This window comes from Aegilops tauschii, chromosome 6, assembly GCF_002575655.3.
Source record: "Aegilops tauschii subsp. strangulata cultivar AL8/78 chromosome 6, Aet v6.0, whole genome shotgun sequence".
NCBI classification, from domain to species: domain Eukaryota; kingdom Viridiplantae; phylum Streptophyta; class Magnoliopsida; order Poales; family Poaceae; genus Aegilops; species Aegilops tauschii.
Window position 1 is genome coordinate 18,806,709 of NC_053040.3, and position 11,746 is coordinate 18,818,454.

Genomic DNA, 11,746 nt, shown 5'->3' on the forward strand with positions numbered 1-11,746 from the left:
CAATAATAAAGTTATTATTTATTTCCTCATATCATGATAAATGTTTATTATTCATGCTAGAATTGTATTAACCGGAAACATAATACATGTGTGAATGCATAGACAAACATAGTGCCACTAGTATGCCTCTACTTGACTAGCTCGTTGATCAAAGATGGTTGAATTTCCTAGCCATAGACATGAGCTGTCATTTGATTAACGGGATCACATCATTAGGAGAATGATGGGATTGACTTGACCCATTCCGTTAGCTTAGCACTTGATCGTTTAGTTTACTGCTATTGCTTTCTTCATGACTTATACATGTTCCTATGACTATGAGATTATGCAACTCCCGATTACCGGAGGAACACTTTGTGTGCTACCAAACGTCACAATGTAGCTGGGTGATTATAAAGGTGCTCTACAGGTGTATCCGATGGTACTTGTTGAGTTGGCATAGATCGAGATTAGAATTTGTGACTCCAATTATCGGAGAGGTATTTCTGGGCCCTCTCGGTAATGCACATCACGATAAGCCTTGCAAGCAATGTGACTAATGAGTTAGTTACGGGATGATGCATTACGGAATGAGTAAAGAGACTTGCCGGTAACGAGATTGAGCCAGGTATTGAGATACCGACGATCAAATCTCGGGCAAATAACATACCGATGACAAAGGGAACAACGTATGTTGTTATGCGGTTTGACCGATAAAGATCTTCGTAGAATATGTAGGAACCAATATGAGCATCCATGTTCCGCTATTGGTTATTGACCGGAGACGTGTCTCGGTCATGTCTACATAGTTCTTGAACCCATAGGGTCCGTACGCTTAAAGTTCTGTGACAATCGGTATTATGAGTTTATATGTTTTGATGTACCGAAGGTCACTCGGAATCCCGGATATGATCACGAACATGACGAGGAGTCTCGAAATGGTCGAGACATAAAGATTGATATATTGGAAGCCTATATTTGGACGTCGGAAGAGTTCCGGGTGAAATCGGGATTTTACCGGAGTGCTGGAGGGGTTACCGGAACCCCCCCAGGGGTTAATGGGCCTAGTTGGGCCCTAGTGGGGAGAGAGAGAGAGGGGCCGGCCAGGGCAGGCCGCGTGCCCCCTCCCCCTCTGGTCCGAATTGGACTAGGAAGGGGGGCGCCCCCTTTCCTTCTCCTTCTCCCCCTTCCTTTCCCCCTCCTAGTAGGAGTAGGAAAGAGGGGAGTCCTACTCCTACTAGGAGGAGGACTCCTCCTCCTGGCGCGCCCTACAGGGCCGGCCGGCCTCCCCCCTTTTCTCCTTTATATACGGGGGCAGGGGGCACCCTAGGACACAAAAGTTGATCATTGATCTCTCCCAGCCGTGTGCGGTGCCCCCCTCCACCATAATCCACCTCGGTCATATCGTAGCGGTGCTTAGGCAAAGCCCTGCGACGGTAGCTTCATCAACATCGTCACCACGCCGTCGTGCTGACGAAACTCTCCCTCGAGCTCTATTGGATCGTGAGTTCGCGGGACGTCACGGAGCTGAACGTGTGCTGAACGCGGAGGCGCCGTACGTTCGGTACTGAGGATTGGTCGATCGTGAAGATGTACGACTACATCAACCGCGTTGTCATAACGCTTCCGCTTAACGGTCTACAAGGGTATGTGGACGACACTCTCCCCTCTCGTTGCTATGCATCCCCATGATCTTGCGTGTGTGTAGGATTTTTTTTGAAATTACTACGTTCCGCAACAGTGGCATCCGAGCCAGGTTTATGCGTAGATGTTATATGCATGAGTAGAACACAAGTGAGTTGTGGGCGATACAAGTGATACTGCTTACCAGCATGTCATACTTTGGTTCGGCGGTATTGTTGGATGAAGCGGCCCGGACCAACATTACGCGTACGCTTACGCGAGACTGGTTCTACCGACGTGCTTTGCACACAGGTGGCTGGCGGGTGTCAGTTTCTCCAACTTTAGTTGAACCGAGTGTGGCTACGCCCCGCGCATCATCACTCCGCGCCACGCGTCTACTTCACTCGGACGCCCGACGCGTCGTTACTCCGCGCCACGCGTCTAAATCACTCGGACACCCCGCGCATCATCACTCCGCGCCGTACGTGAGTTCGCGGGACGTCACGGAGCTGAGCGTGTGCTGAACGCGGAGGCACCGTACGTTCGGTACTGAGGATTGGTCGATCGTGAAGACGTACGACTACATCAACCGCGTTGTCATAACGCTTCCGCTTAACGGTCTACAAGGGTATGTGGACGACACTCTCCCCTCTCGTTGCTATGCATCCCCATGATCTTGCGTGTGTGTAGGAATTTTTTTGACGAACTATCGTTTTGGTTTTGATGCGTAGGTAAGAACGGTTCTTGCTCAGCCCGTAGCAGCCACGTAAAACTTGCAACAACAAAGTACAAGATGTCTAACTTGTTTTTGCAGGGCATGTTGTGATGTGATATGGTCAAGACATGATGTTATATTTTATTGTATGAGACGATTATGTTTTGTAACGGAGTTATCAGCAACTGGGAGGAGCCATATGGTTGTCGCTTTATTGTATGCAATGCAATCGCCCTGTAATTGCTTTACTTTATCACTAAGCGGTAGCGATAGTCGTAGAAGCAATAGTTGGCGAGACGACAACGATGCTACGATGGAGATCAAGGTGTCGCGCCGGTGACGATGGTGATCATGATGGTGCTTTGGAGATGGAGATTAAAGGAACAAGATGATGATGGCCATATCATGTCACTTATATTGATTGCATGTGATGTTTATCCTTTATGCATCTTATTCTGCTTTGATTGACGGTAGCATTATAAGATGATCTCTCACTTAAATTTCAAGGTATAAGTGTTCTCCTTGAGTATTCACCGTTGCGGAAGTTTGTCGTGCCGAGACACCAAGTGATGATCGGGTGTGATAAGCTCTACATTCAAATACAACGGTTGTAAGCCAGTTTTGCACACGCAGAATACTCGGGTTAAACTTGACGAGCCTAGCATATGCAGATATGGCCTCGGAGCACTGAGACCGAAAGGTCGAGCGTGAATCATATAGTAGATATGATCAACATAGTGATGTTCACCATTGAAAACTACTCCATCTCACGTGATGATCGGACATGGTTTAGTTGAGATGGATCACGTGATCACTTAGATGATTCGAGGGATGTCTATCTAAGTGGGAGTTCTTAAGTAATAGGATTAATTAAACTTTAATTTATCATGAACTTAGTACCTGATAGTATTTGGACAACGATAACTGCCACACGTGTGGTGTATCGGGTGGTTGTGCCGCACGCCTCGTGTGGCATGGAGAAGAACCCGCCCGCACGACCGTGTCCGGGCGCGCGCAGCCACAGCCCGCACGTCCGGTGTGTGGCAAAACCGCCCACACGTCCGGGCCAAACGACCGCGCTGCCCGCACGACCCAGCACGCCAGCCGTCCCGTGCTCCTTCCGATCCCCAGTCCGCCCTGCCGCCATTGTTTCGCACCTCTCGATCTCCTACCTCCGTTGCCTTCCTTCTCTGGTTGCCATGGCAACCAGAACAGATCCCTAGCGCCTTTCCCACAGCTAACCACCCACCCCACACCCCCTCCCCCCTCCCACCCCAACCCCACCTCCCAAGACAACGAGCTAAAACAGGTGGATCCCCGATCTCCTTCTGTTTCTCGACCTTCTTTTGTCCAGAAATCTGAATTTGCAAAATTTGCCCACGAGGATGGCGACTGGATCCACGCTATCAGGGCAAACACCCCACGAATTTGTGTGTCTTTGCATTTGCCCACCAACATACGCCAGATCTGCCATATACTATGCTAGACTTGTGCCAAGCTTCTGGGTTGGCTTGATGCGAGTAGTTGGTAGCGTAGTAGTCACTATAAAATAGGGAGAGAAAGGAGGAATTTGGCATGGGGAGCGAGGAAAAATAATTGCCACTTGTATCTAACGTCAGTTGCTATCTATCGTTGTCCGTAGTTGCCACAATGTTATATTATTGCTTGCCATCCTATTTTATTTTCTATTGCCATCGCTTCAAAATGATAGATGGCATGTGCATGTCCTACTTGCCATGAGGTGTTGGTTGCCTACGCAAGAAATGTTATGAGATTGACGTGTTATCTTCTACGTGCAAACAGCAAGAACGCTTTTTGCGGATTGTTGATGCGTTCTTGTTCATGCAGTGACTAAAAGCACAGTGGTAGAAAAGAAAAAGCAGAAGAATGAATCACGAAGATGGCACTGATCCTTGGCTTTCTCAAAGGCCGGAAACGCCACCTTGGGATGCAGCAGAGTACAATCAACTCATTTCTTCAGGGCCATTGATGCCACTACTAGAGCACTACGCGGGCATCGGTACGATGCATGATAAACAAAGAAGAAACAGTTGCCATGTTCGTGACCATGAAGATGTCATTCTACTTATGTCATACAATCTATTTTTTAGCAGGTTCTTATGACCAAACCACAATCAGGGGAGCAACATGGCAAGTTTCGTCACAGGGCGCTAACGCTGACAAATGTACGGGCAACCAACTTCAGCTAGCTAATGTGGCAAATCAAGGTAACACATACAAAAAAGGAACTTATTGTTCTGGACATAAAATTAAACTTGCAAGGATGGCAAAAGACTGGCGAGTTATATCGGAAAAAAATGTAGGACCTTCATGCAGCACGTGGCATCAGGTAGCAAGCATGTACCTGCCATCAACGTCGTACACAGGTGAGCGTATGAAAGTGAAGTTGTGGAAAGTGAGTTAGGAGAAAGGAACATATATGACAGATGCAGTTGCCATGCCTGGACAGCTTCGGTTGCCATGGCTGGACAAACTGCAGTTGCCATGCCTGGACAACTGCAGTTGCCATGTCTAATCAAATGTGACTGCAATGTCTAAACAACCGTGGATGACAAGTGTGAACAAATCTGTGTGGCATGGTTGGACCACTACATGTGCCATGTTGAACAAACTACAGTTGCCATGCAATGACCAACTGCTACCATGATCGCAGGTTGGTACGGTGGAACCACATCGACAAACATCTCATGGCAAGCTTCACAGTTGCAGGAAAGCGCTATTGCAGATAGAGCACATCAAATTGGAATGACAGACCACACAAGATCGGCACATGCGGCACAACAAGGTAAAAAAAAGTGAAAACAGAAAACAGTACTGCATTTGCTTTTGTGGGGAATAGCATGTGAAGAAAAGTAGATTTGTAACGGTGGTGGTGGACAAAACAAAAAAAATGGTACCAAGTGGTCATGTGCAAAAGAGACGTATATTGTCTTCGGGATTTGCCAATTGCTATAAGAGTGTGTGCAACATTCATGATTGTTCACATTTGCGTATTGAGCTCAAGCCTAGAATACAAAGTTTTGATGCTAGAGTATACTGGTTGCCATGTGTTGGCAACAGTAGTTGCCATGTATGCTGGATTGTATCTGCCATTGCTATGTGTTGCAAGTTCTGATGCTGAAAGAAGCTGCTTGCCATGTGTGGGCAACAGTAGTTGCCATGTGTGTTGGACTATTTCTGCCATTGCTATATGCTACAAGTTCTCAAGCTAAAAGAAGCTGGTTGGCATGTGTTGGCAACGGTAGTTGCCATGTGGTTGTACTGTAGCTGCCATTACTGGAGAATTACAGTTGCCATGCATGGCCATATGCAGATTCACGGCTTGCTGTGTGAAATGATGTCATGCAAAATCACATGCGGTTGCTATACTCCGTTACGATACACATGACATTCAAGCAAAATCTTACGCTCGTACCTGATTTTTTTTAATGCAGGACCTTCAACTACAAGTAACAGCGGCGCGGGGACATCTACTGCGGGGAGCTCTGAGCGCACGGAAGACGCGTTCCACCAGCCAGCCAACACTCATGCCACAAACAATGCCGAGTCAGTGTCGGAAATGGCAATCGTGCCAGCAATACTGACAAGCACACATGTGCACACCAGCACAAGCAACACTCAAGCAGGTGAAACGGCCGCCGATACTAAAGTGAATGATGAAACCGATGACGAAGCACAAGGGGATGAAGATGGTGGGCAATCAGAAATCATGGTACCCCGACACCGTATCTTGGGCAGAGATTTGATTCATTTGCAGATGCAAAGGAATTCTACCAGACATATGCAAAGTTCCATGGGTTTGCGGTCAACACCGAATACCATTGGAAAATTAAAAAAACTAACGAGTACAGCAGAGGTGAGATGAGGTGCTACAAGGCACGAAGAAACAAGAAGGGCAAAGGTGATGCGCCTGTCGTTCCGGAACGAAAGAGAGGTATCATTGTCAAGACGGAATGCCCTGTCCGGTGTAAGCTGAACGTAGATGGAGCACAGATGACGAGCACAACCACGAGCTAATAAAGAAGTTTGACCTGGTAAAATTTCTGACCGCCCACAGAGGATTCACCCCCCTCGAGAAGAAATTCATAAAGCTGCTACATGATTGTAACGTCGGTCCATCAAGAATGGTGCAGATACTCTCCCTCATCCACAGCAAAAACGGGTCTCTGAGTAGCATGCCCTACCTACCAGCAGACGTCACAAACCTAAAGGCAAAGTACCGTAGAGAAAGCAAGTTGGCTAACATAGAAGCCACGATAGCCTACTTCGATGAGAAAGCGAAAGAAGATAAAGATTTCATCTACAGGATAAGATTGGACGATGAGGACCGTGTCAGGAACATGTATTGGGTGGATGGTGCTGCAAGAAGAGCCTACAAACATTTCCGAGACTGCATTTCTTTCGACGCGACATATCTCACTAATATGTACAAGATGCCATGCGCTCCATTCATAGGAATAAATAACCACAACCAGTCATTGCAGTTCGGATGCAGGCTCGTTCGGAACAAAGACACGGATGGGTACGTTTGGCTGTTCAAGACCTTCTTGGAGTGCATGGGTGGACTTGCTCCGATGAACATAATAACAGACCAGGATTTTAGCATGTGTGCAGGCATAGAGGAGGTCTTTCCGCTGGCAGTGCACAGGCACTGCAGGAGACACTAGGACCATTCTTTGCTGACCGTCCAGACCTGCATAAGGCATTCGAGCTGTGCGTGGACCACAGCTTGACGGTGGAGGAGTTTGAAAGGAGCTGGATGGCTATGATTGAAACATGTCAAGTCCAAGACCACGAGACGCTTGCTAACTTGTGGGAGAAGCGAATGTACTGGGTGCCGGCCTACTTCATGCAGTGCTTCTTCCCATTTCTGCAGACTACACAACGTAGTGAGGGGTTCAATGCTGTTTTGAAGCGGTACGTGAGCCCTGGCAACTCATTACTACAGTTTGCCAAGCAGTACACCGCTTTGCAACAAAAATACTGGGATCCGAGCTACAGCAAGAAGCAAACACCGCGCTCAAGTAGCCAAAATTGCTAACGTATTTATCAATGGAGAGGCAGATGAGCAAGATATACACCAACACGATTTTTAACAAGTAAGTCAGTTGTGTTACAATCTTATTTGCACAACTCATGAAGGTACGAGGTGCCACGTAGAATGCAATGCAGTTGAAATGCTTATTTGAAAATGATGATTGTGTTGAAAAGTAGCCATTAGGTAGAGAGTAAACATGATATGTAGTTGCCGTGCTTAATGAACTACAGTTTGCCATGCTTAATGAATTGCAGTTTGCCACGTTCACTCAACTGCAGTTACCATGTTTGCGTAACTGCAGTTGCCATGTTTGATGAACTGAAGTTGCCATGTTTAATGAACTGTAGTTGCCATATTTAATGAAATGTAAATTCCAATGGCCATGATGGTATGGAATGCAAATGCCAAATTGAAGTTGTTATGTAGTTGCCATGTTTAAATGAAATGCAGTTGCCATGTTTAATGAACTACAGTTGCCATGTTTACTCAACTGCAGTTGCCATGTTTAATGAACTGTAGTTGCCATGTTTGAATGAATTGTAATTCCATTGGCCACAACAAACAAAAGGTGCTACAAAAAACTTCACACAAGAGTTTAACAAAAACCACACAAAACTTGCAGATTCCAGGAAGAAATAAAGCGTGCCAGCATGTACACGGCTTTCCAGGTGGACGAACATACGTTCAAGGTGTGTTCTATCATGGGCATGTCGGATTCAGAATCTGAAGACCCGGACAAGGGAAGGAACTACTTTGTGAAGGCATCGATAAGCGAAGGCGAATACTACTACCAATGCTGCAAATTCGAACGGGATGGGATTGTGTGCTGTCACATTCTAAAAGTAATGGACTTGAACGCGGTGACACGAATGCCCCTCCATTTCATAAGGCGGCGATGGACTTGGGACGCTGACGACACATTGGCGCCGCAAACATCAAACGCAGTTTTGGCCTTGCATGACGAGAGACCAGAGTCAACCATGGAAGCCGTGAGGCATGTTGTGTGGACAAAGAACTATGCTGAACTAATTGATGAAGCGTGCAAGAGTGATGAGACAGCAAGGGTCGTAGAAAAACACAGGAAGGCCCTCAAAAGAGAGCTTGATGAGATCAAGAAGAGGAAAGCTGAGGAAGCCTTACACAGGCTCCCCCGCACATCAAGTGTGCCTTCGTCCACAGGGCCATCATCTAAAAACTCAGAAGTAGGATGTGGAACAGCAAGCACACACACACATAGGTTAGGAACCCGCCCCGTTCCATCACAAAAGGGCGTCCAAAAGAGATAAGATACAAATCGGGATTGGAGATTCAAGCAAAACACAAGAAACCAAAGAAAGGGACGGGCAATCCGTAAACAACATTGGAGCACTTTGACTTGGTCCATGGTGACATTTTTTTTGTAATCTAGATGTTCTAAATTTTGCAAAAACTGGAGAATGACTCTTCAGGTGCATCAGAATCTGAAGTAAAAATGCCATGAAGGAATACCTGCAGTTGCCACGTGTATGGCACTGAATTTGCCATGTTACTTGAACTGAATCTGCCATGCAATTTGTACTGAATCTACCATACCATTTCTACTGAATCTGCCATGCCATTTCTACTGAATTTGCCATGTTATTTTTACTGAATTTGCCATCTTATTTTTTTTACTGAATTTGCCATGTTAGTTGTACTGAACATGCCATGTTAGTTGTACTAAGTCTTCACCGCGTAGATTTCCATGTTCGGTCAGCACATTTTAGTCACACATATTGTATTCTAGTGCAAACTATGGGAAACAAGCTGAAATGGTCTCGTGGAGCAACCGCACAGGTTACTGCTCCGTGATCAAACTACCATGCTAGCCGGTACAGTTAGCAGTGCAAAAAACCCAAAAAGCCAAACAAGAAAGAACGATAACTTTCACTAACCATGACTAATCAACTATGTTTGCCATGTTTTCAGACATCAAGGACGGATTCAAAACACCATGCTGGTACTACCAACCCACAAGCACATAATAATACTGAAAACACATAAACGTATCTGCTGTCAAACCTAAGTAGGTTCACATCCACACATATATTACAAACTATTCAAATGTCACTCACACGCCACCACTGTATACTAGGCTACGGGGAGATGCAGTCATAGCATATTACAAGGACATAGTTTTGAAAAAACAAGGTAATACCTTACATTCCTCGGCAACAGAATGTAAGGTAGGCGTTCGGTCAGGAGCACCACGTGATCACTTGTACTTCTTGGCGGCTTTCTTCACAGCTTCCTCTATGAACTCACGTGCATTGGACCGCGTGTTGAAATCTTCATTCATCAACCAGTTCCATGTGTAAATTTTGCGGAGCTCGACGACCATTGCAGCTGTGACGACAGGAACCCGTCGACCTTCCCACTTTGCAAGGTATTCCAACGTGTGGAAGCCGCAGTCATGCCTAAACAAGAAAAGAGTCAAGTTAACTCACAAGAACATATAGGAAAAATCATAAACTTCAATTCAGAGGTGACAGAAAAGAGAGGGTGAGCATTGGTTTGGAGGACACATGAAGAAAAGATGGGAAAATACCGGTTTCCTTGCTTCGTAGTCGCCACGTACTCAATTGGAAAACGTCTGATCTGGACCTTTGAGTTTTCATAGTGACGGTTCCATGTCTCTTTGAGGTTGTTGATGAAGTATTCAACATGCGTAGTAAGGTCTGCATCAGCTTCTGAACGCATTGAATCAAGCACCTCAAAACGTTGGTTCTTCAGGTCAAGGCAGATCGCGTAGTGGTGACCACACTTGTCGTGTGGGTCATGTGGTGCAAGCTCCTGGAACATGGGGAACAAGACCTGCAAACAAAAATGACGGAAAGAAAAGAAGCAGAGCTCACATTAAGAACAGAAATGATGTAGTTGGGAAATGACATGTAAAGATATCACCGGTTACACTAACAGGCACATGAGTGACTACGAAAGCATCAAGGGTCCAAGAAAAGTGGACCAACGTATAATGTTTAGTTGTAGTGGGTAATTAAAAGAAGTTGCCGTCCATGTATGAACAAAGTTTCCATGTATTTTAGTTTGAAGTTTCCACATAGGTTGTATTAGGAAAGCAAATCAGAAGTCATTTTACATGGCAGCTGTTGCCACATGAAACAGCTGTCACAAAACAGGGTGTAGCCCACATCTGAAGCATAGCTACTGGCAAAAAAATAACATGGGAGGAAGAAAATGTGCAAAAAAGGAAGGAGTACTCACACATTTCTTCATTGTGAGCTTGAAATCACCATGCGCAGCAAAATGCTTCCTCAGAATTTTGTGGTGGAAGTCACCATCCCATATTTTGCACATCACAATGTACTGCATGATTGTTTTGTCGGGAGACATATCCATATGCCTGTTGATGAAGTCAATCCCACATGCAACTACATTCTTCGACATTTTACCGAGTGGCCTCACAGACTCGGCAAGATCACCCAGGTCAACGTACGTCACATCACATTGTATGATCTTGGTTCTGTCCAAACATGAGCTGTATGAAAATGATATAACATGAAAGAATCATGTCTACTAAGTGAAAAAAAGAAATAAAACGTAAACGGAGCATATCTAGAAATATCAAAATGATGAATAGTAAAAAGAGCAAAGCAAATGAGAGGTTTATGTGGGTGTGGTCATTACGCTTTCAGCTCCTTCATGTGATTGCTGTTGGACCTCGCATTTCCAAAGCGCTTGACAATATCGTACAGCTGGTTCTGATCCTTTGTGGCCTTGACTTCCGGCTCATAATCATCCACGGGTGGCGCGTGAACTACCCTATGCTGCCTCACAGAACCAGGGGTGTCACTTCTAATGGTATCCTCAGATACGGACTCAGCAGGCACATTGGAACTTGATTGGCCCTAACCTCGTGAGGACCTCCTCTGCAATGCTGCCTCCTCAATCCTGCGGTGAGCTTCATCAAGTGACGGCGTAATCTCCTCAGGGGTGGCTGCACGGATCAAAAAAGTGGGTTAGGAATCCTTGGAAAACAAAACAAATCTAGTTTTAAATGAAGGTTGCAGAAATATGAGATGTAGGCACAGAAAGTAGGGAGTTGCCATGTGCAGGCAACTCGAGTTGCCATGTGCAATGCATTGTAGTTGCCATGTGACAACAACTACAGTTGCCATGATCTATCAACTGCAGTTGCCATGTGCTTGTAGAATGGAAAAATGGAGTATGGAAACAGAAAAATGTAGGTGACAGCGTGCAAGCAAATCCAGTTGCCATGCCCATCAGATAACATTTGCCATCACAAGTGAGAACCCAAAAAAATGGTTGGAACAAAAGTCAGACTAAAAAGATGTATACACGAATATGATAATCGCATAAAGAAATGTACCTTG

At 45.7% G+C, this 11,746-nt stretch overlaps 1 protein-coding gene across 1 annotated transcript; it reads left to right on the top strand.

Moving 5' to 3' along the window:
• Window positions 1-4,601: 4,601 nt before the first annotated feature.
• Window positions 4,602-7,379, top strand: LOC141025715 (protein FAR1-RELATED SEQUENCE 5-like). The gene is made up of 5 exons (XM_073501627.1): window positions 4,602-4,704; window positions 5,773-5,987; window positions 6,077-6,239; window positions 6,332-6,860; window positions 6,953-7,379. Exons 1-5 carry the CDS (start codon window positions 4,602-4,604, stop codon window positions 7,377-7,379), a joined length of 1,437 nt encoding a protein of 478 aa, XP_073357728.1.
• Window positions 7,380-11,746: the final 4,367 nt, after the last annotated feature.